Below are 23,905 nucleotides of genomic sequence, written 5' to 3' on the forward strand. Positions count from 1 at the left end.
AGGTATTGGGTAACGTAAAACTTAATGAATCAAATTTACTGAAGCTACGGAGGAACAAACGTATATCAAATCCCAATAAATTTAATTATAGTTCTTTCAAGGTTTTCTAACGACTCTATTTCTGTTATATTTATGTATCTCAACTATAGTCAAACAATATTTATTAGCAGTAAACACTAGTTCATTATTAGGGCCGGGTGAAAACGAAATCTGTTTTCCTCTACTGTCATTCAACCGTTGCGATCGGCAGAAGAAACAAACAAAATCCTGAGATGAATTCGAGAGAATCATTGTGGTGGGAAATATATTTGAATCTAATAATCAACAAAGTTGATGTAAAACTCATCACACAAACAGGGCCACAGTTGGTGATGGAAAATTATAATAAACAAAATGGAAATCGGGAAAATACATGGCACCAGAAGCAGAAGAAAATTACCTCTTTCTTAACAATTGGCATTATTTAAAACTGTAACCACTCTGAAAAAGTACGTCAATTTAAGAGCTACTTCCATACTACGGACGTGAAGCAGTGGCCAACTATTTAGGTGAGGCAGGAGTAAGCCAAAGCCTTTTCCTCGGTCAGCTCCTCCGCAGTCAAATCCAGTTTCTTCCTAGAGAATTCATCCAACGAAAGTCCTGGATGCGGAAAGGATCACAAACAAACAGAAATTATCATAATTTTGCAGCATAAGAAATCCAAATACTTTCAAGAACCATAGGCCTTTGAACGAATACAAACGGAGGAATACGATCTCCATTGGTATGACGCCTTCTGAAGAAACCCAAAACAAACCCACAAGAGTTTATGCTCCAAGTGGGCAATATCATACAATTGTGGAGAGTCTGATTCCTAAAAACGTCGTTGGGGATCTTACAAGAGGTTTGTTGGTTCTCTTACTACATTTAATGCTTTCTATTTGGACGTTGGCTTTTGATAACTTTTGTAATTAGTAGATGATCCCAGAGGCCTAAAAATCTTTGTATGTTTATCTAATAGTTGGAGCTCCTTTTTGGGCTGTTCTTGAGTTTGCTTTAGTGTTCTTCCAATTTTATAATTGAAAGCATAAAAAAAATCTAAACAATACCTTGCACAATTGACCATTCACCATTTTGGCAGGTGACGGGGAACGAGTAGATGAGTCCAGCAGGTACATTGTAGGATCCATCAGAATAAACTCCCATGGAAACCCAGGTGCCCTGGAAGGATATTAAGTTTTAATGAGCTATAAATCAGCCTTTACAAAACACAAAGTTCAAGGATTATAGCAAAATCACCAACCTCCGGAGTTCCAAGCACCCAATCACGAATGTGGTCACAAGCTGCACTAGCAGCAGACAATGCACTTGAGAACTTTCGGGCTTTGATGATTGCAGCACCACGTTGTTGAACAGTGCTAATAAACTCTCCATTCAACCTTCAATGAAAAACAACCACATATTATTGTAAATGCTACTCGTCAAACTTAATAGACAGATATAGCACAGAAACTCTACCATGCATCATCAGCAACAAGCTCACGGACAGATTTCTCCTCCCCAGATGGTAACTTGACAGTAGCATGGTTGACATCGGGGTATTGTGTAGATGAATGGTTACCCCAAATAATAACATTCTTAATTTCTGATACGTGAACATTCAATCTCTCTGAAATTTGGCCTAATGCCCTGTTATGATCCAATCTAGTCAAGCACGAAATGTTCTTCTCGGGGATGGAAGGAGCAAATTCCTTCAAGATCAATGCATTAGTATTCGCCGGGTTAGCAACAACCAAAACCTGCAAGAGTAAGGAAACAGAGTCAGTTGTCTGACCGTTCAAACATAATCAACTACAAAGAAATAGAAGAACATTGCTTTTTCAGTAAAATTGTTTATACGGAATGCAATCAATGTCAGTTACCTTACAGTTGGCAGCAGCGTGCTTTTCAAGAGCAGAAGCCTGAGCCTTGTAAATTGAAACATTTTTAGACATCACATCTTTTCTTTCCATACCCTCTTTCCTTGGAAATCCACCAACCATAATAGCAATATTGACACCAGTGCATGCCTCAACCACATCAGTTGTAGCAACAACACCTAAAATATAGTATCAACCATACATAAACAATAAGACAATCACAGAAACTGTTAAATGAGTTCGTTCGAGCTTAGAGAAGAATTGCTGTATTATACCCTTTAGAAGTGGGAAGGCAGCATCTACCAACTCCATCTTTACGCCATTCAATGACTCTGCAGCTGGTGGAATATCAAGCATGTGCAAGATCACAGGCTGGTTAGGTCCTAGCAATACTCCTCTGGCAATCATAGGCACAAGGGCATATCCGATTTGTCCTGAAAATCCAACAAGCAAATGCATTACTACTTTTCTGGTCACCATTGAGTAACGTCTTAATTCAGTGTTTCTTCTATGAAATAGTAACAGAAAACAGCAAATGAATTCCGGTTACTGCTCATATGCACTTAATATTCACGAGAGTGAGAAGGGCAGCGACTCAAAAAGAATGACTTGGTATTCTATTGACTGTTCTAGAAAAATAAACCAAAAATAGAGATCTTATCGAAATAAAGGAATAGTCAACATATACTGGTGATATCTGTCCGCATTAACACCCAAAGCAAACATCATCACTAATAAATATCAAGCTACACAGATTCACATTCTAGATCCACATCAATCCTCCGCCTATATCTTTCAACGTTCATTACTGCAAATCTTAAACACATAGAAACAGAGAACTCGAAGATCAACGAAAGAAACACATAAACACTTCCATAACAGAACCAAAACCTCAAGGATCGTTCGAACTCATTCTATAAAACCACGAAGAAACAGATAGAGCCTCATTTTCCAAATTTGACTCCGAAAACAGCAAACAAGGCAGCCAAACGGCGACGAAATTCACAACAGAAACTTAAGAAATGAACTACAACCAACAGATCTGATCGCAAATTCAAACCAAACACAGACAACAAACAACAAACAACAGATACGCTAAGTAACAGTATCACAGAAATCAATCAAACACACAAAGAGAAAAAGAAACCAAAAGCGGAAACGATTGATAAACCGACATCATCTTAGATCAATAGGAACGAAAAGAAAGAAATAATGGAATGTTTTTCGGTACAGTACCGGCAGCTCCAGTGACGAGGACTCTAACTGGATTTTGCGCCATGGCTGACGAGAATCAACGAGGAGAGAAAACTCAAGAATCGGAAGAGAAAATGAAGGTGATTCCGTAGAGAACTGGAGGTGTCTGGAGAAGGAAGGGGATATTTATTGGCCAGGAGAAACGGACGCTGAAACCTAGGTGTCGGATTTTTCTGGTCACCAATCGAACGACGCCGTCACTACGACGGGAGACTTAACGACCGTTATGTAAATCTACCGGCTTTACTTCCCATTTAATATGAAAATAAAACCCATTAAATTTTTTTATTGAGTCTATGAGTTAAAATTTTAATTTAAATTTTCATGGTTAATCCACCACTAATTTCAAAATAGAGTTTATAATCCAACCTAGAGTTTATAATCCAACCTGACTTATGAAGATAAGAATATTTGACGTTTATAACCGATGTTAATGATATGTTTGTAACTTAAAAATATTTTAATATTTGAAAACAACTAATATAATATATAAATATATATATATAATTAATTAATTAATTAATTAATGTGATAAGCATGTTTTTTTTTTTAAATAATTACAAAAATGAACTTGACAACCAACCAAATAAGGAACACTCAGAATTTCAGGTTGTGTTAGATTGGTAGTAAATCTTATTCCAGTAGTCACCAATCCAAAATTTTGAATTTCTTAAAAAAAAAAAAAATCTAAGTTCTACCCACTTACCTTCCTAAGGAATATAATAATCGTATCATTCTTACATATTTAATAATACGATTATTTGATACAAAAAAAAATGTTTATTTTAATTTTTTTAAAAATAAGAACGATTTAGTTTTGCTTTTAAACTTTTCAAAATATATTAATTTATAAATTAAACATTCAAACTTCAATAAATTTCGAAGGAAAAGACAATCGTGGTAATTTCCGTTGGAAAAACTTAATAAATGTTATTTAATGGTTAATTTATACGTTAAAAACTTAATGTTACCCATTTTATTCTATTTAATTAACGTAAATCAACAATAATGGGTATATTCCGTTTGAGCGGTGAAATCCACGTGTCATATCACAGGGGCCGTTAAGCTACGTGTAGTAACGGTGGGGCCAATGAAGCTACGTGTAATCTGCATTTTTATCTAATTTTTATGAAAGAAAAAGATTTATCACCAAAGTCAAACATTTTTTTTTTTTGTTTCATTTTTATCTAATCTTTATGAGTTTTTATTTATTGATTTATTTTTGAAGAATTATTTGGCTTGCAATTATTGAATTAGGATTGGAAATTTTGGTTCATTTAGGCTAAGAAAATGGAGAAATTTAATTTAATCTTGAAAAAATGTTTGAGATTTTAATTTTTAATAAGTTTTTTTGTTAGAAAATTTATATAATAATATGCTCTTAATGAATTAAATAGAATAATGACCCTTTGAAATTTATTAGTTTTAGAAATTACACGGCACAATTTCTCCATTTATTAAATTTATATTTGTGTAAAATTTAGGGTGATTTTTATTAGGGGTGTACACTCAACCGGACAATCCGGATCAACCCAACTCAAACTAAAAGTGTTAGGTTGGATTAGCATTTTAGGTAGAGTTGGGTTTATTTTTCTGAACTCGAACTGAATCGGTTCGGTTTTGAGTTCATGGGAAAAACCTTCGGGTTGACCTGACCCAAATAAAAATATATAAAAAGAGTGATACTTAAGTCAATCTTATATTTAAAGTCAATCCAACCAACCAAACTATTGTAGATTTATGACGAAAATTAATAACTCGTGTTTTATATTTAAAGTTTAATTTAACGTAATTGGAGATTTATGACGAAAATTAATATCTCATTACCAATTTAAAAGTAAATAATTAAATACATGAGTTATAATGACACGTGTCATGGTCGATTTAAAATACTTTTATTATTAATTCTCTAGTTCAATCCTCGTTCCCGAAATGGAGGAAGATTGAGTGGAGTCTCAAGAACATTAGTGGGCCAAAAGCCCAAAATTACATTTGGGCTATCGAAGCCCGCTAGGCCCAGTACAGCCCAAAAATCAATACGTCGTGTCGTATTTCCTCAGACAAGTTTTATTGAATTCCCCTGCAGAATGACAAATTGTACCCTTATATTCCGGGTGTCGGCGAAGCTTTTTTAAAAAAATAATAATAATAAATAACTATATATTTATTTATGCAATTAATTTTCCGACAATTAACTATATATTTTTAATTAATTTTGGTAATCAACGTTATTTTGTAATAATGTATTGAATTAACATAATTAATAATTCAATTGTAATAATTTGAATGAGAAAAAAAAAAAAAAAAAAAAAAAAAAAAAAAAAACATGCATATATTACCAATTTAGCAATGGTCCGTGGAGGCTCGAACAAGCGAGTCAGAACCGGCATGGCAGCTGGAGCGTCGCTTCATGAATCCCGCCACCACGTATTCTGTCACCGCCGCCGCCATCCATTTGTCACCACCATGCCTCCGCCGGCCACCTATAAATACTCCTCCACCATCCTCCCCTTCTCTCACACCACCATAACTAATAGCCCTTCTCTTCTCCATACCAGCAATGGCTCGCTCTTCTCTTTTTACCCTTTTATGTTTAGCAGTTTTCATCAATGGCTGCCTCTCTCAGATTGAGCAGCAGAGCCCCTGGGAATTCCAAGGCAACGAAGTATGGCAACAGCACCGCTACCAATCTCCCAGAGCCTGTCGTCTTGAGAATCTCCGAGCTCAAGAACCCGTTCGCCGGGCTGAGGCGGAGGCCGGTTTCACTGAAGTCTGGGACCAGGACAACGATGAGTTCCAGTGCGCCGGCGTCAATATGATCCGCCATACAATCCGGCCCAAAGGTCTGCTTCTTCCTGGTTTCTCTAATGCCCCTAAACTCGTCTTCGTCGCCCAAGGCTTCGGTTTTCGCGGCGTTGCCATCCCCGGCTGTGCAGAGACTTACCAGACTGATTTACGAAGATCGCAATCGGCCGGATCTGCGTTCAGAGACCAGCATCAGAAGATCCGCCCCTTCAGAGAAGGAGATCTCCTCGTCGTCCCGGCCGGAGTTTCTCACTGGATGTATAATCGAGGACAGTCCGATCTCGTTTTGATCGTATTCGCAGACACTCGCAACGTCGCCAACCAAATCGATCCCTACCTCAGAGTAAGTTGAAGCTAAAAAACAGAGTAAACGATTTTGTAACTGATTTGGTAAAGAAACCCTAAGAGCGATTTTATAACTGATTTGGGAACGAAACCCTAAGATTCTAACGGCGAATTTGTTTCAGAAATTCTACCTTGCCGGAAGGCCAGAGCAGGTAGAAAGAGGCGTAGAGGAATGGGAAAGAAGTAGCCGAAAGGGATCTTTCGGCGAGAAATCAGGCAATTTATTAAGCGGATTTGCAGACGAATTTCTAGAGGAAGCTTTCCAGATCGACAGTGGATTGGTTAGGAAGCTAAAGGGAGAAGACGACGAGAGAGACAGAATCGTGCAGGTCGACGAAGATTTCGAGGTGCTTCTACCGGAGAAAGATGAAGAAGAGAGATCGAGAGGAAGATACATCGAATCAGAATCAGAATCGGAGAATGGCTTAGAAGAAACCATTTGCACACTCCGATTAAAGCACAACATCGGCCGATCAGAACGCGCCGACGTGTTCAACCCACGCGGCGGCCGAATCTCCACCGCCAACTACCATACCCTCCCCGTTCTCCGCCAAGTCCGCCTCAGCGCCGAACGAGGAGTCCTCTACAGCGTAAGTAAACGTTAATTTTAACCCCCAAATCTTTCCCCCAAACCACTAAAATCTTCGAAATCTGGAAATGCAGAACGCGATGGTGGCGCCGCACTACACAGTGAACAGTCACTCAGTGATGTACGCGACGAGAGGCAGCGCGAGAGTGCAGGTGGTGGACAACTTCGGGCAGTCGGTGTTCGACGGCGAGGTCCGGGAAGGACAGGTACTGATGATTCCGCAGAACTTCGTGGTGATTAAACGAGCAAGCGACAGAGGATTCGAGTGGATCGCATTCAAGACGAACGACAACGCAATCACGAATCTGCTGGCGGGGCGAGTGTCGCAGATGAGGATGTTGCCGCTGGGAGTGCTGTCGAACATGTACCGGATCTCGAGAGAGGAGGCGCAGAGGCTGAAGTACGGGCAGCAGGAGATGAGGGTTTTCAGCCCCGGAAGGTCGCAGGGAAGAAGAGAGTGAAGATGAAGAAGTGGGTAGTGGGTAATGGGTAATGGGTAATATATATATGGTAGTAGTAATGTAATGTAATTTAGGGAATAAAGAGCGAGCTTTCAGGTGATGCCGCCGACGAGCCCTGCTTGTTACCGGCCGGAAAAAATGGAGAAATCTCTCAGAAAGACACTGAGTTTTAATAATAAAAGTAATAATATTCGCCTCTTTTTTCCTTCCAACTCCATTCTTAGCCCCGTTTTTTTGTCTTTTTCCAACAACCAAAATCCCAACTAACTCATCTTATTATGTTTCATTAACTACCTAATACAATTTTTTGCATACTATTATCATAGTAATTAATAGGGCGAACAATTGAACGATACCTAACACGTTCAAGATAGCTAACACGTTCAAGTCTCAGGGTCACGCAATAACAACTTTGATAGCATATAATTCGTGTTATAGTGACAACTTTGATAGCATATAATTCTTGTTAATGTACGACTATAACACGTTCAAGTCTCAGGGTCACGCAATAACAACTTTGATAGCATATAATTCGTGTTGATGTACGACTATAACATATTGACTCGAGTAAAAAGAATTAACCATTTAATTTATTTTTTATTTTTTATTTTTTTATGTCTATGAAATTTTAAAACAATAATATCAATAAATAAAACTAATAAAAAAAATCAGATTTGATTATAATAATACGTCTAATTCAAACCCAACTACGAGGCATTAATAATGAATAATTGAAATTTATTAATTTTAGATTTTAAATATGATCAACTTTTCACCTAACGGCAAACAATCATTTAGTGTTATTATTTATTTTTAGACCGATATGAATATAGTTAATATTGCAAATTACAATGAATTATATAAAATATTCATAAACTTTAGTCTAAATTTCATTTATATATTATAATATAGTTGTTTCTCAAAGTGAAATGTGAAAATTTAAAACTACAACCATAATAATATATATTGCTTAAAAAATCATAATAAAAAGATATAAATGATGTAATAAATGTCAATACATTTGACCCACGGTTAAACCTATTATCTATCCACTTCTAAATTTATTAACTACAACTATAATTAACTCATTAATCATCTTTCCCATTTTCTCTATTTTTAAACTTTAAATATAACACATTCTAAAGTTAATGAATTTATTGTATACGAATTTAAATTTCGTAAATTAAAAAAATGTAGAATAAGTTGCGTAAATTTGTAATTTAATTAAAAAAATTACAAAATTAAATGTATTTATTTATTTATTTGTAACATTTAATTAAGTTTTGTCATTCAAATAAATAAATAAATAAATAAATATATGTGTTAATTCATAGTTTTATTTATTTAATAGCACTCAAAATTTAATTTAACCTTAATTTAAATAAATAAAAAATAAAATCTTGAAAATAAGAGATTTATAAACTAAATTATTCTCGTCATGTCGACCCACAACACTACCCTCCTTCTCTCTCTTTATCTGTGTGGCTAAAGGCAGAGCAGCGAGTACTTAAGACCGAGTCCTTTCCCAAAATTAGCATATTTTCTGCATCAAATCACAGCTCCTAGATCTGATTTCTCTTTCGGTCTCTCCATTCTTTTGTCGTTCTTTTCAATTTCTTCTTCCTTCACTTACTGGAATCTTTCGCTGTTCTAATCCTGACTCCTCGCACTCGCTTCCCGATCCGCTTCCAGTAAGATTCCGCTGCCGTTTTCTTGTTTTTCGCCCATTTTCTGATTTGGTTTCTGTTTTGGATCTTAATTGTTTTTGGTTCTGGATCTCTCGTTGCTTGATTCCTTGATTTTTTTTTTTTTTTTTTTTAATTTTTATTTCGAGATGTTTATTGGTTATTTTAATCGATGCGTTTATGAGTGTTGGATGGGATTTTGCTCTGGTGATTTGTCAGATCTCAGGATTTGGTTGAATGCACCGACACTCGTTGCTTTCGTCGCTTTAGCTATTTTCGTATTTTGATGTCGGTTTAATCACGAGATGACTGTCAGTGTATTGTACAATGATTTGCTTGGAGTTTCGTTGGATGTAGATAAGAATGTTGTGTTTTCTCTCCCCTGTTTGCATATTGGAAGAAGTTTTTGTTGCTTAAACTTGAGTTATGGTGTTTGAGAATGTCGGATTTCTTGACTCTTCCCATTTTCTGGGAAGGATTATTGAAATTTACTGCAAGTTTAAGTTAATAATCTAAACCGACATTTTGGGCTAACAGCTTCAAGGAAAAAAGCTCAATGCTCAGCTGGTGGCTTGGCTTTCCCGCTCCCTGATTGGACAAAGGATTGCCAATATAGTAATTGGGGCTAATTCACTTACTTTAAGTAGAACAGGTTTACATATCTGTAAATCAGGCTATTTGTGTTTTTTGGCCTGTTCTTCTGTAGTGGAACTTTATGGTTTCCTGAATTTTTACAGATTATTGTGTCATTTTCTACTGTAGCTTCAGGAGAGGAGGTTATATTCCAGTTTTCCTTTAAGTGATTCATGCAACATTGTTCGTTTTCGTACTTGGGTCGAACTATATAGTTGAGAAAAGCTTGAAAGTTTGATAAATGACGAGGGGAAGATCTGATGGAACTCCGAAGAAGCGCTTAATCACTACCATATGTGTTGTGGCCATATTTCTTGGGTTTCTGTATGCATATTATGGATCCATTTTTGGCAATCAAGACCGAGGTGCGTCGACTCTGCAGCACAGCAGCAAATCCTTGAGCCATTATTTGTTGGGGAGTGAAGACTCTGAAGAATCTTCAACCACAACTGTGCAGGAAGATTCAGAAGATGGTATCGTACCGAAAAGTTACCCGGTAAGTAATTGTCTTCCTTGAGCCAATATTTGTTGGGGGAGTGAAGACTCATGTAGTGTGATTCTTATATCATAGGTTTGTGACGATCGGCATTCGGAACTAATTCCCTGCTTGGACAGACATCTCATATATCAAATGAGATTGAAACTCGACCTTTCTTTAATGGAGCATTATGAAAGACACTGCCCACCACCGGAGAGGCGGTTCAATTGCCTGATTCCGCCTCCAGCAGGATATAAGGTAGCTATTTGGCAACGCTGAGAAACATCTGAAGGCTTTGCTGGTTTCTAACTTTTACTTGTTACTAATGCGTCGCTGCAGGTTCCAATTAAGTGGCCAAAGAGCAGAGACGAAGTGTGGAAAGCGAACATACCGCATACTCATCTTGCTCACGAGAAATCGGATCAGAACTGGATGGTTGTCAAAGGCGAAAAAATTGTGTTCCCTGGAGGAGGTACTCATTTTCACTATGGAGCTGATAAGTACATTGCTTCAATTGCAAATGTAAGACTTCTGAACCCTTTAGAAAGGAAGGATAACACAATTTTTTTTGCTTTTTGTATGATATTTTGAATACAAAGTTCATTAAATGACTCAAATTTGCACATTTTTACAGAATATCATGTTTTTATCTCTACCATTCATGGTGTTTTCTCAAGTTTATGATATTCATCTTTCAGATGCTCAACTTTTCAAATGATAAAATGAACGATGAAGGAAGACTGCGTACTGTTCTTGATGTCGGTTGTGGTGTCGCAAGTTTTGGAGGATATCTTCTCTCTTCTAATATCATAGCAATGTCCTTAGCACCAAATGATGTTCATCAAAATCAAATTCAGTTTGCTTTGGAAAGAGGAATTCCTGCATACCTTGGTGTTTTAGGAACGAAGAGGCTCCCTTACCCGAGCAGATCTTTTGAACTTGCACACTGTTCTCGTTGTCGAATTGATTGGCTTCAAAGAGACGGGATTCTTCTTCTCGAGCTAGATAGAGTACTTAGACCTGGTGGCTATTTTGCTTATTCATCTCCAGAAGCTTATGCACAGGATGAGGAGGATCTGAGAATATGGAGAGAAATGAGTGCCCTTGTGGGTCGTATGTGTTGGAGAATTGCTGCAAAGAGGAATCAGACTGTAATTTGGCAAAAACCCCTTACAAATGATTGTTATATGCAAAGAGAACCCGGTACTCGTCCTCCTCTTTGCCGATCTACCGATGATCCTGATGCTGTTTGGGGTGTGCTGATGGAAGCTTGTATCACTCCTTACTCGGATCGTAAGTTCCTTGTCGAATGGCTTGATGTAGATTCTTGTTTACTTACTACTCAATGATGACACTGGGTTTGTTGATGCAGATGATCATAAAGCCAAGGGCAGTGGATTGGCTCCTTGGCCAGCTCGATTAACGTCACCTCCTCCACGACTTCAGGACTTTGGCTATTCTTCTGAAATGTTTGAAAAAGACACGGTAACTGAAACCCAGGTGAATTCGACTAATTCAAATCCAGATGCCGAAGTTTCTGAACTTTATCGCCTTGTTGCAGGAAACTTGGCGGCGTAGAGTCGAGAGTTACTGGAATCTGCTGAGTCCAAAGATCGAATCGGATACTATCAGGAACGTGATGGACATGAAGGCACATATGGGATCGTTTGCAGCTGCTCTGAAGGACAAGGACGTGTGGGTGATGAATGTCGTTCAAGAAGACGGACCTAACACACTGAAGCTGATATATGACCGAGGCCTCATAGGCACTACCAATAACTGGTATTCAACTGAAAAATGCACTTGCATATCCTTATGATTATATTCAAAATAGGTAAGCCAATTACTTGATACGTTTTTAACAGGTGTGAAGCCTTCTCGACCTATCCTCGTACATACGATCTGCTCCACGCATGGACCGTGTTTTCTGACATCGAGAAGAAAGAATGCAGCGCCGAGGACCTATTACTCGAGATGGATCGCATACTCAGGCCCACAGGTTTCATCATTATCAGGGACAAGCAATCTGTTATAGATATGGTAAAGAAACATCTATCTGCATTGCACTGGGAAACAGTGGCAACTGCCAACTCCAGCTCCGATTCGGAACTGGAGAGCGACGAGGTCGTGTTTATCATCCAGAAGAAGCTGTGGCTGACAAGTGAGAGTGTGAGGGATTCAGAATAAATACCAAAAGAGCCATCTTCTTTACAGTTCCCTGTTGCTGTTAAATTTTCCCATGCCCATCGTCGTCGCCCGGAGGGATCAGATCAGCAAGCTAGCTAGTCGTCCCGACAACAAGCAACGATGCCAGTAAAAACGGTTCCTTCCGTTCATTAGCGAGATATTTCACATTTCTATTTATTTACTTGTGTAATGCTTTAATTTATAATCTATAGTCGATGGATATTCTTCCAACATTTTTTTTTGCTTCCCCTTTTTGCTGCTCTGTTATTAGGCCATTGTCTATCTCTACTTAAGTTAATTTGATTATTGATTGAAGAATGGAAATTTTGGCCTAAAAGGTCATACGAATATATAAATTTTCTTTAAGTGATAATGCTTCATTTTTCTCCTCCCATCTCTTTTGCTCCAGGTCAAGATTCAGATCCTTCCTCGTTTTGTGCGTGTCATCCTTGTACGAGACGTTCAAGACAAGTACAGTAGCATAACCAGTTTGTAGGTGACTTAAGGTAAGGAAATGTCGGACTATCGCTAGTAAATATTGTTTGTTTTAGCTTGTTATGTACCTATTGGAGAGAGGTTTTTATACCTTATAGGGAATGTTTCGTTTTCCTCTCTAACCATGTGGGATCTCACACATCGTTAGGTGTTGAATCTTATACTCGGGGGCGAGAATACTTTCCTTATGCTTTGCCCGTCAATTTCTTCCAACTTCATAGCTGTTAAACATTCATAAAACGTTGAAAACAGAGCAAAATGGGCTCTAAAGTCTGAAGCTATTAATGAATTTGCTTGTATCTGAAAGGTGAAGAAGAAGAAGAAGAATGAGTTGTGATGCGACCGACTTGCATTTATTACAGGGCTGTGGGCTGTCTATGGCTTATAATAAGTCCTAATGTTTTGTTCGGCTGTCACATCACCCCCAAAACGCGTATGAACATTATACCATAGCTGGGCACCTTTACTTTTTCATGCCTTTCCCATTCAATTTCAGATTTTTTTTTTTTAATTGATAGATCAAATAACCGTTTAAAATTTGAAATAAAAAATACTTAGATCGATGAGATTACTATTACAATCTTTTTTTTTTTTTTTTGTTAATAGATAACGATAAGGCTGCAGTGAACAAGCTCGGGATCTTTTCGATCCATTAATTTTGGTGGTTGCTTAGGGAGATGGCAATGGAAATATTGTAGCATTCAAAGCTTAGCCACTATGCCCAATTCATTGGTAAAGGAAGTCTTTGTGTCTTATAATTGTGTGACCCTCATTTTCTTTAGCTTCTTAGATAAGGAAAGAGATCAAATAACTAAAGTGAAAGTGGGAACGAAAGGGCAACCAATTATTTTCATTTGGGGTCGATACTAATTTTTATTGAAATCTTCATATGGATCCGGTTGTTGGATGATGAACGTCCCACAGCCGCTAATTTAGGGAATGTTCATGAGTTTATAATCAAATAATACTCTCTCACTAAGCAATGAAACCCAAACCAAAAAACACCACAGCTTATGAACAATGTCATAAAAATTAATTATTTTAGTCAATTTGTTTTTTTTTTTTCATGCAATTTTAGTAAGTGAGGGCAAAATGGTCATTTTCTACATACCAAAATAGATGTTTGGAAAATACTTAAACTAAGATAATAAAAGTTAAAAATAGTATTTAAATCATAAATATAATTTTTGAAAAGAACCCATAATTTATTGTTTTTATTTTTATTTTTTAGATTCAAACTTTTATCTTAATATCTTATTTAGTCAACGGGTATTAAAAAAATAGTTTTGGATTGTACAATTTATTTTATTACTAAAACAAGCTAAGCTCAAAGTTTAAAGGTATTATTTAACATTAATTTATATATTAGATTTCACATATTTAAATAATAATAAAAGAGGAAGACAATTTTTCAATGCCTATAAATTAAATTATCCCTTAGAAAACAATTTATTTAATTTTCATAGACTAATTTAAAAATTAAGACATTGATTAACGTTGAAAAAATTATAAAAATGAATACATTTAAACCCACATACCATATATATTTTAGTTTAAGAAAAATAATAATTTAATGAGAGGTAAATATGTGAGAACAAATATGGGGCGTGACGGCGGCGAGAGGCGGTGGTTGAGTTGACAGCACACGACTGCCGCATTCCCGGCGGAGGTTAAGCCTTTGAATATGCTTTTCACTGCCTTACCATCTTATCCCCCGCCGCCTCATTTCTTGTTTTTATTCTTTTTTTTCATTTAATTATATATATAATTTTTAATTGTATTTTATTGCAAATAAAATCGAACACCAATCTTTTCGACATGTTTTTTTTTTGTTGCTTCGGGAAGTGAAGATTATCCACATAGACTAACACCAATTATTTCAACATGTTTTTTATAAAAAAAATTAGAAGGTCACCTAGTATTATTATCAGAGACCAACACGAACACGTAGGATTGACCAAGTGTGTGATTGAGTCATCGTGAAAAAATGTGCATATTATTGATACTCGTAATTTCTCTTATTCGAATGTAATATGATTTTATTTATGTATCTCTCGTTTACGCGAGCATCTAAAATTAATTATTCACAACTTTGTTAGATTTGGATTGTTTTGTTTAACGTGTCTGAAAAATATTGTGTGAATGTAAGATTTTAATGACGTTGGATGTGTTTGTTGTTAGTAAATGAATGAGAGAATTTAAGGAATAAAGTAACGGTTTAAATTTAAACTGTTATATATATATATATATATGTTCATGATTGGATATTTAGTTCGTGTATTGTCGTGTTTGACATATTTGGAAAAGGGTGAGTAAAAATGACAAATTTCGTTAATGGATTAGTAAATGAAAGCAACAAATTTAAGGAACAGAGTAACGTTAAAATCTAAAACCATTTATTAGTGGTTCACGAATTTATGGCGGTATAAACTAATCAAATTATTGAATATTATTTTTGCTCGACGCGTGTTTTCGTATATTTGGAGCAATCACGTATATGTAAGATTTTGATGACGTAAAGTGAATTTGGGCTGTTTTATTGTATTTTCTCAAAATAAATAAATCAGAATAAGTTAAAGCTTATAGACGAGATAGTTTAGACTATTTAACATTTAAAATCGTTCAAAACAACGATTGTCAGATCCTACATCAGTTGGAAGGGGAAAACGAAACATTTTCTTATAAATGTGTGGAAAACTCTCAATCGTGTTTGAAAATGAAACATTTCTTATAAGGGTGTGAAAACCTCTCTCTAGTAGACGTGTTTTAAAATTGTGAGGCTAATGATGATATTTAACCGGCCAAAGCAAACAATATCGGCTAGCGTGGGTTTTGAGCGGTTACAAATGGTATTAAAGCAAGACACTGGGGTGGGGCATTGTGCCAGTGAAGACACTAGGCCCCTAATGTGGTAAATTGTGAGATCATACATCAATTAGAGATGAACGAAACATTTATTGTAAGAGTGTGGAAACCTCTCCCTGTTATACGCGTAACGGGTAAGCCTGAGGCTGACCGAAAAAGTTCAAAGAGGATAGTATCTGGATCACGTAACGGAGAAGGCTATAGACTGATCGGAATAACTTGAAGATGATAGTATCTAGAGGAGTATTAGTTCAACTGCATTGAGACTGAAAGGTTATTTTATTAAATTATAAAAATAAAATTTGTAATTTAACGAATGAATGTGAGGATGTTTGTTGCGTGAGATTATGAGCATAAATTGCGTATTGATTAAGGTGGGAGAAAATGAGATTAATGAGAGTAATTATAGAAATACGGAGGAGAGAGAGAGTGGATTAGTGGAAATACGCGTATAAAAACCACTTATTCACCTTTTTTTTTTTAAATTTTATTTTTCAACAAAAGAAAAAAAGAATAAAAAATGGGGCATCCGAATCATGAAGACAGACTGTTTCTCTTCTTCACTGCTTCTTCTTCTTCTTCTTCTTCTTCTTCTTCTTCACCCCAAATCACGGGCCGTACAATCTCTCACTCTCTCCTCTAGGGTTTCGCTTCTCTTACTTTCCTGCTCTTTCTTCTCCGACAATTTCTGCGGTACTCTCTATCTCTGTCTTTCTCTCTCATTTTCATTTTATTTTTCTTTTCTCTGATGTTTAATTCTTCTTCAATGCCTGATTTGCTTTGTTTCTTTGAGTTATGTACTTGTTTGTGCATTATCTGATCTACGAGGTTGGATGCTTCTGCTGGTCTCATTTTTGTTTGCTTTTTTTTTTTTTTAAATTTGAGCCGATTGATCTGGTTTGGTTTTCATTCTGTTGAAATTGGGGGAGTTGGTTTGTTTTTGGTCAAATTGCGTGGAGAATGTGGATTGAAATGGTGTACGGCATGAGGAGTGTCTTTTTTCTTTATGGAGATTCTCTTGTTTGGTGCTTGTGTGTCTGTTTCTTGTATATATTGGTTGATCGGAATTTGAAGGAGGATTTGATGGTGTTTTTTTAAGTGATTTTCTGGTTTCTTCCCGAGCTAATAAGCTCGTGGAAATGACGGTGATGTAGTTTTGGAGGAAAGTTTGATTCGGCCTCTAGTCTGGCGTTTCTAATTTAGATAAAATAAATGTTTCTGCTTCATTATTTTGGACGAATTTTAGTGTACCGGACGCACTTTGGTTTGGACATCCGACCGGTCAATTATTTGGTGCAGTGGATGTTAGCTCAAGCATCATTTTTATTGCTGGTAGTGTCGAGCTCTAAAATTTCGTTAACCACCTTCTAAGGGTGGCTTTCATTCCACTCTGACGTAAACCGCCGCTGAGTTTATACATCATGAGGACGATACTTCCTGATTTTGAATAGCTGGCTGCAGGAAGTGCATTGCTTTGTAACATTAAGATATTGAAAACTGCTCACCAGAAAGCTTGGAGGCTTTAAGAAGTTTAACCTTTTATTAATGCCTTCATCGTAGGCTCCTGGCAAACAACGATCTACGTTTTATTATCTAAATGACACAGTATCGTTTTGTTGTTTCTATTTCACCATTGGCAACAGCCTTTTCTTATGAATAGTATTTATCCTATTCTCATGGTTAGATATTGTTTTTCTATGCAGGAAATTACGTTATCTGACCCATTGGAGACGTACTGCTCAGTATATGTATATTTGCTGTACCACTATGTACTGGGTGAAACATTTCATGTATGATTGTTGAATTAAAATGAACATTGGGAAGTGTGGTTTAAAACTTAGCATATTTAGTGTATGATATAATGGAAGCTACTAGATGTTGGTTTAAGAAGTTCAAATCCAAAGACAATCCAAAGCCCCCTACAAATAAGGAGAGTACAGGCAATGCAAGAGATGCATCGAGACCACCAACCAGTGAAGAGGTACCCTCCAATGTCACCAAGCAGAAGGTTGCAGCTGCCAAACAGTATATAGAAAACCACTACAAGAAGCAAATGAAGAGCTTGGAAGAAAGGAGGGAGAGGTTGGTCTTATGTTTTTTTATAGTTGTGTGGTCAGCCAAATTTTATTTTTCTATAGTATTCTCTCCTCCTCCTCCTCCTCCCTCTCTCTGTCTGCTGCGTTTCCATCTTCATGTCAAGTACTTTGTAACATGCTAAAACTGATTGGCTTAGGTGCTAGTATTATTTGCTCAATCTTGTTCATCCAATGATTTTTTATTCCAGTTGTACTCTTGCAATTTTTAGGTTAGCTCATAGTTCTTTCCTGGAAACTGATTGAAGTCTTTGCCACCTTGGCTGTTCAGTTAATCTTCTATGTACTTGTTGATTTTTCATACCTTGGAGTAAAGTTTTCACTGCTTTCTCTGTAGACGCCATGTACTAGAAAAGAAGTTGGCTGATGCTGAGGTCTCTCAAGAAGAGCAAAGCAACCTGCTTAAGCATCTAGAGAAGAAGGAAACAGAGTATATGCGTCTTCAGAGGCATAAAATGGGTGCTGATGATTTTGAGCCACTAACAATGATAGGGAGGGGTGCTTTTGGAGAGGTATGAATTCTTTCTTTTACATGAAAGTTTATCTTTTCTTACGTGATCGTACGGCTGCTAATGGCTAGCGGTTAAATTTTGATGGCACTGTTATCAACTTTGCTTTGAATTCTAGTAGTTCTGCAGAAAAAAGAAAAGGATAAATTGTTAATAGCTGGTGCAGGTCAAAGTGAACGATAATACCTTTTCATGTATATCATATTTCTTTTTATCTATTTCGTTGATGCATCTTCCCCACTTAAGGTTCCTTTTGGCTTTGGGATAGTTGGCAGTGAGATCTTTCTTGTAGTTTCCATTTGCCTTATTGTTTGAAGATATACGAGCAATAGATGAAGTTAACATATGTTCAACATTCTTTGCATGTTTAACTGGATTTCTTGTTCAAAGGTTAATAAGGAAAGAAGCTCATGGATGAATTGGCTATCATATACTCTTGTGCAGAGAGAGTGAATAAATGGCCTTTCAAGTATTTGGACAGAGGGGGCGAGGCAAACCATTAGATTGTAGTATGTTAACCGGCTAGTCATTCACTGAGACACATTTCCTTTTTTTATTGAGATACAGGTTAGAGTTTGTCGGGAGAAAGCAACTGGCCATGTATATGCCATGAAGAAGCTTAAGAAATCAGAGATGCTTCGAAGAGGCCAGGTATGCTTACATTAGCATTACAGACACTATATGGTTCTAGTCACTATTTTGTTGAATGTGTATTATTTGACTATAGGTTGAGCATGTGAAAGCTGAAAGGAATCTATTGGCGGAGGTTGACAGTAATTGTATTGTAAAGTTGTACTGCTCTTTCCAAGATGAAGAGTATTTATATCTTATTATGGAATACTTACCTGGTGGAGATATGATGACTTTGTTGATGAGGAAAGATACTCTTACAGAAGATGAGGCTCGATTTTATGTTGGTGAAACAGTTTTAGCTATCGAGTCAATCCATAAACATAATTATATCCACAGGTTAATATTTCCTGCTTGCTTTGTTCTTTAATTGATAAATTTCATTGCATTGTGTTCATGGTGGGCACATGTATGGTTATTGGGAGTAACGCTTATTTCCTGTGCCCTTTGCAGAGATATCAAGCCTGATAACTTGCTTCTTGACAAGGATGGCCATATGAAATTATCAGATTTTGGATTATGTAAACCATTAGATTGTAGTAACCTCCAAGAAAAGGATTTTTCCCAGGGAAGTAACCTTAGTGGTGCTCTTCAAAGTGATGGGCGTCCTGTGGCATCAAAACGCACACAGCAGGAACAACTACAGCATTGGCAAAGGAACAGGCGGATGCTTGTAAGTAGTTCAATATCCTGTATGGTAGATCCATAATTACTTTACATTAGTCACTTGTAAATTGGTGAACCAAAAATTTTCCTTCGCTTGATTCTGGTTTTCCTAGTTTTTTTTCATCCTTAGTGAAGTTCTCATTTTGAACCTTTTACGACCACATATCTTACTGCCAAAAAATTTTATTTGACATTAAGGTGATTTCTGTTGCAGGCTTATTCTACAGTTGGAACGCCTGATTATATTGCTCCGGAAGTTCTGCTGAAGAAAGGATATGGAATGGAATGCGATTGGTTAGCATCTTTCGGCTTTATTTGGTTTATTTTTATATTTCAAGATAACCTTTCGATGATATTTTGCTAAATCAACTTCAGGTGGTCACTTGGTGCCATCATGTATGAAATGCTTGTGGGATTTCCACCGTTTTACTCAGATGAGCCTATGTCAACTTGTAGGAAGGTAATGTGGAACTAGTTTCAGATTTTGCTTTTGGTCCTTGATTTCTTAACTTGAATGAAAGATCTTACGAAGTATGTAAGATGTATGTTGGTTTACATTTACTGGATGAGAATAGATTCGTGAAAGAATAAAAAAGAAAGCCAACGGAAACAAAACAGGCAGAAATTGGAATAGAACTTCTAATGTTAAGGTTTACTGAAATTACTTTAGTATCTGAATATAAACGAGAAGCTTAATATTAATGTTATTAACTCAGCCTATAATGAAAATTAATTTTTGATTGGTACATGACTCTAGTTATGTCGAGAAGCAAAGTCAAAATAAAAATTAAAATGGACTAGAGGAATGGATAAATGGGAAGGCGTCCTCTACCATTGTTTATGATAATGTTATTGTGGACTGACGAGTCTAATTATTATTATGGATAGAATTCATGTCAGGATTATTGTCAACTCGAAGTAAATAATAATTTTAGATTGAGGAGAATAATTTTCAATCCTTCATTGTCAATCCTTGTAAACAAAGCCTTAACTTTCTTTTTTTATTACCTAGAGCCTGGATACTGGCAACCTGATGATGGTCGGGGTCTTAAGGGGACATGGTGTAATTTTGGATTTATCATCTCTAATTGTGTAGTTTAGTTAACTATTTTGGAATTGACTCTTGTGGTTTGATACTCTTTTCTCAGTCGTGACTAATTTTCTCTTTAACCTATGGTGCAGATAGTTAATTGGAAAACTCATTTGAAATTTCCAGAAGAAGCGAAACTCTCTCCAGAAGCGAAGGATCTAATTAGTAAACTCTTATGCAATGTTGAACAAAGGCTTGGGACCAAGGGTGCAGATGAAATAAAGGTGTTGTGTGGTGTGTTCTGTTCTAAATGTTGATCAACAATTCACAAATCGAGTTCCTAAAATAGAGTGGTAGTTAAATTATTGGTTGATTTGGCTTGTTATTATAGGCACACCCATGGTTCAAGGGCATTGAGTGGGACAAGTTGTATCAAATGAAAGCTGCATTTATTCCTGAGGTCAATGATGAACTGGATACTCAAAATTTTGAGAAGTTTGAAGAGGTACACCAGTAATTCATTTTCTGTATCTATAGCAGAACTGTTTCTGGTACCTTTGTGTTAACTTCTTCTATCCATTATGGATGGTGTTATAGACTGAAAACTCAATTCAGACGTCATCAAAATCAGGTCCATGGAGAAAGGTTAGTTTGTCAGACTCCTGATAATTTATCATTGGTTTTAATTTTACGTGGGCAGAAGTGTTCTCTGTGGCCATTCTATAACTTGCATCTAAAATTTCCTAATATATTGGATTTAGGCTCTTTTTTCTTCTGTGACTTATTCTATCAAATTCGTTTTTGGGGATCTAGCTGAAGTTGATAAGATTTCCGGGTTTTTTTTCCTAGACTCTAGTCTCTATTTTTAAAATTAATAACCAGATGGTCCTGACTGTTTGTTGGAATCGGAACGGCAGGAGATTCTTAACAACTAGAACTATTCTTTTTTATTCTTTTTGTGTGGGGAGGGGCGTTAGGCCAGGGACTTTAGATGACCTAGTTCTGTTTTAAAAGAAAAAGAAATCGGAATGACAGTTACATAATTCAGACAGACATTGACCTGCAAATCACTGATATATAGGACATTGCTAACTAATATGCTGCCTATTTGCTGATTTTTTTAATTGTTTAATGCAGATGCTGTCATCGAAAGATATTAACTTCGTGGGTTATACGTACAAGAACTTCGAAATCATCGATGATAATCAATTGCCTGGAATCGGTATCTCTGCCCCCACTTATTTCAATACGAATGAAAATTTTTCAACAGATATATCTATTCTTTTTTCTCCCTCTCACTACCCATAAACCAAAGAACAGTACGCTTGTCTTCATTACTCTTGGAGTAATGCAAGGCAATGTAGGTTCTTTCATTGGTTGTCTTGGTTACTCATTGCAACTTTCCTTGGCATTTTTTTTTGGGGAAAATGCTGTAGTTTAGTCGAGTTATACATGTGGAAAGGTAGATTATGTTGTCAAATGGAAGATGGTTCCTTCATTTCTTGCGTTCTTGTTTGTCCATAATGCCTTAGTATGTATATTATCATCTTAGTTCTCTAATTTATGATCGTGATCAATTTTACGACACAATAATATATTGTATAATGTTAAAATAAATGTTTGTTTAGTTCATACGTAACTAAATGCTGCTACACAAGAAAAGCACTCTCCCTTCTCTTAGATTGGAAATATTGTCTTTTACAACATCCATTTCCATGGCCCTTTTTTAAGCATCTTACCTGACATGTCTGCGGCTTTTATTAACAGCTGAATTGAAGAAGAAGAGCACAAAATCTAAAAGACCTTCCATCAAATCTCTTTTCGGTAATTTTCAAGCCCTTAGGAAATCTTCATTTCCTGGTTGCTGCTATTCCATTATTTGTTCTTGAATTTTCTTTTTATGCTTTCTGTTAAGATTGCCCCATTCAGATCTTCCTTCGTTAATGTCTTTTAAGTTATTGCTTTGGTCTATAACCACAGAAAACGAATCTGCAATGGCGACCAATCAACAACCTGTTCAGGGCAGCTTTTTGAAACTCTTGCCTCCCCAACTAGAAGTTCCTGAGAAACCGATGAGCGCCAATGGGAAGCATTCATGATTTCGGCCCATCGTCGGGGTTACTTCCAAAGACCAATCACGTGCTCTTTGGTGAGAAAACTACCCTTTTGTTTAACTGCTGCTTTGCATATTTGGGTAAATTTTGGACAGGAGGTTTTAGAGAGGGAGGGGAGGGCAAAGGCCTAATAATCTGTTGGGAGTGAGAAAAGACAATCAAACATTGGCTCATGGATCGTCTGTTTTCCATTAGTCTCTGTAAAATATTTCCTTTCCTTTCCATTGGAGGTATAGGAGGTTGTTCTTTCCAAAACTCAAACTTGTGACTTGTTAATTCTTTTTCTTTTATTTATTTCCATCCAACCCCTCTTTCGTGCAAGATGCAAAGCTTCCTTTGTTCAATTCTAGAATTACTGGTCTTGTAATTAACTTACTGTTGTTGTTGATAGTTGTATCATTTTACCCATCGAAATTTTAGATTCATATTAACATGTTCTAAGTTGTGTGTGTTTTTCTTCTCTTTTCTCTCTCTACAAAGCTTATATTAGTTCATGGCTTTTATATAACTCACTTCATTCAGTATATCTTCTAAAGCTTCATTCTGCCCTTTGTGCCTGTTTATATTTTGCTATCACCCTCCAAATTTTGACTAGAAATATCCTGAATGCGTTTGGTTAGGCCAGGCTTGTTAGACGAACACGACTCTCCACTTTGAGCATAAACTTTTATAGCTTTGTTTTGGGCTTCCTCAAAAGACCTCGTACTAATGGAGAAAGTATTCTTTGTATATAAACCCATGATTATGATTATTCCCTAAATTAGCCAATCTGAGACGTTCATCATCCAACAAGTCCATATTCATTTTTGTCTCGAACTTTTAGGTAAGTAACAATTTAATGTTTGAATTGTTAGTTTGTAATGATTCGATTTCATTGTTTTTTAATTCTGTAATAATTTAATTTTTGAAAATTTGAATTTATTTTAAAAATGAATTATTTAAATAAACTAATGTTTAGTTGACATATATTTTAATTGTTATGTCATCATTCCATTACGTACAAGAGGAGTCTAAACAATAATTTGTTCAATTGAAAATCAAATTCAAGCCTGTGAGACTAAACATGTCATTTTTTAATCAAATAGAAACTAAATTAAAGTATTAAGGTCCAGCCGTGTTAGTTTAAAACTTTATTTTTTCGTTTGTTGTTTTAATATTAGTTGGCATT

The 23,905-nt window shown here is 36.3% G+C and overlaps 4 protein-coding genes across 5 annotated transcripts; 3 read left to right on the top strand and 1 right to left on the bottom strand.

Annotated features, from left to right (window-relative positions):
• Positions 1-277: 277 nt before the first annotated feature.
• On the bottom strand, positions 278-3,295 carry LOC111779359 (malate dehydrogenase, cytoplasmic). Its single transcript, XM_023659513.2, has 7 exons — positions 3,135-3,295; positions 2,174-2,332; positions 1,902-2,077; positions 1,498-1,778; positions 1,283-1,418; positions 1,089-1,200; positions 278-639 (listed from the first exon to the last, which is right to left on the bottom strand). The coding sequence occupies exons 1-7, from the start codon at positions 3,175-3,177 to the stop codon at positions 545-547; spliced, it is 1,002 nt and encodes a 333-aa protein (XP_023515281.2). The 5' UTR covers positions 3,178-3,295; the 3' UTR covers positions 278-544.
• Positions 3,296-5,646: 2,351 nt separating this feature from the next.
• On the top strand, positions 5,647-7,564 carry LOC111779358 (11S globulin subunit beta). The gene is made up of 3 exons (XM_023659512.2): positions 5,647-6,300; positions 6,425-6,892; positions 6,966-7,564. Exons 1-3 carry the CDS (start codon positions 5,713-5,715, stop codon positions 7,350-7,352), a joined length of 1,443 nt encoding a protein of 480 aa, XP_023515280.2. The 5' UTR covers positions 5,647-5,712; the 3' UTR covers positions 7,353-7,564.
• A 1,234-nt stretch (positions 7,565-8,798) lies between these two features.
• Positions 8,799-12,568, top strand: LOC111779357 (putative methyltransferase PMT8). Of its 2 annotated transcripts, none has more exons than XM_023659507.2 (8): positions 8,799-9,043; positions 9,800-10,166; positions 10,242-10,406; positions 10,488-10,670; positions 10,847-11,441; positions 11,521-11,633; positions 11,710-11,930; positions 12,014-12,568. In XM_023659507.2, exons 2-8 carry the CDS (start codon positions 9,912-9,914, stop codon positions 12,333-12,335), a joined length of 1,854 nt encoding a protein of 617 aa, XP_023515275.2. In that variant the 5' UTR covers positions 8,799-9,043; positions 9,800-9,911; the 3' UTR covers positions 12,336-12,568. The 2 variants fall into 2 exon arrangements, with proteins under 2 accessions (XP_023515275.2, XP_023515278.2); XM_023659510.2 differs by lacking the exon at positions 8,799-9,043 and adding an exon at positions 9,673-9,689.
• A 3,650-nt stretch (positions 12,569-16,218) lies between these two features.
• On the top strand, positions 16,219-23,178 carry LOC111778887 (uncharacterized). The gene is made up of 14 exons (XM_023658887.2): positions 16,219-16,388; positions 17,399-17,777; positions 18,126-18,300; positions 18,865-18,948; positions 19,025-19,266; positions 19,381-19,600; positions 19,808-19,887; positions 19,969-20,053; positions 20,776-20,907; positions 21,015-21,128; positions 21,221-21,268; positions 21,761-21,845; positions 22,391-22,447; positions 22,604-23,178. Exons 2-14 carry the CDS (start codon positions 17,557-17,559, stop codon positions 22,720-22,722), a joined length of 1,662 nt encoding a protein of 553 aa, XP_023514655.2. The 5' UTR covers positions 16,219-16,388; positions 17,399-17,556; the 3' UTR covers positions 22,723-23,178.
• Positions 23,179-23,905: the final 727 nt, after the last annotated feature.

This window comes from Cucurbita pepo, chromosome 17 (assembly GCF_057944985.1).
Source record: "Cucurbita pepo subsp. pepo isolate OVF chromosome 17, ASM5794498v1, whole genome shotgun sequence".
In the NCBI taxonomy this organism is placed as follows: domain Eukaryota; kingdom Viridiplantae; phylum Streptophyta; class Magnoliopsida; order Cucurbitales; family Cucurbitaceae; genus Cucurbita; species Cucurbita pepo.

Bases quoted from the DNA above. Each gene is read 5' to 3' on its own strand.
- LOC111779359 (XM_023659513.2), bottom strand. From the start codon at position 3,177: ATGGCGCAAAATCCAGTTAGAGTCCTCGTCACTGGAGCTGCCG. The intron at 1,779-1,901 runs GTAACTGACATT...TTACTCTTGCAG, and splicing joins ACGCTGCTGCCAACTGTAAG to GTTTTGGTTGTTGCTAACCC. The intron at 640-1,088 runs GTATTGTTTAGA...TTCCGCATCCAG, and splicing joins TGAATGGTCAATTGTGCAAG to GACTTTCGTTGGATGAATTC.
- LOC111779358 (XM_023659512.2), top strand. From the start codon at position 5,713: ATGGCTCGCTCTTCTCTTTTTACCCTTTTATGTTTAGCAGTTTTCATC. The intron at 6,301-6,424 runs GTAAGTTGAAGC...AATTTGTTTCAG, and splicing joins AAATCGATCCCTACCTCAGA to AAATTCTACCTTGCCGGAAG. The intron at 6,893-6,965 runs GTAAGTAAACGT...CTGGAAATGCAG, and splicing joins AACGAGGAGTCCTCTACAGC to AACGCGATGGTGGCGCCGCA.
- LOC111779357 (XM_023659507.2), top strand. From the start codon at position 9,912: ATGACGAGGGGAAGATCTGATGGAACTCCGAAGAAGCGCTTAATCACT. The intron at 10,167-10,241 runs GTAAGTAATTGT...CTTATATCATAG, and splicing joins TCGTACCGAAAAGTTACCCG to GTTTGTGACGATCGGCATTC. The intron at 10,407-10,487 runs GTAGCTATTTGG...GCGTCGCTGCAG, and splicing joins CGCCTCCAGCAGGATATAAG to GTTCCAATTAAGTGGCCAAA.
- LOC111778887 (XM_023658887.2), top strand. From the start codon at position 17,557: ATGGAAGCTACTAGATGTTGGTTTAAGAAGTTCAAATCCAAAGACAAT. The intron at 18,301-18,864 runs GTATGAATTCTT...ATTGAGATACAG, and splicing joins GGAGGGGTGCTTTTGGAGAG to GTTAGAGTTTGTCGGGAGAA. The intron at 21,846-22,390 runs GTATCTCTGCCC...TTTTATTAACAG, and splicing joins TAATCAATTGCCTGGAATCG to CTGAATTGAAGAAGAAGAGC.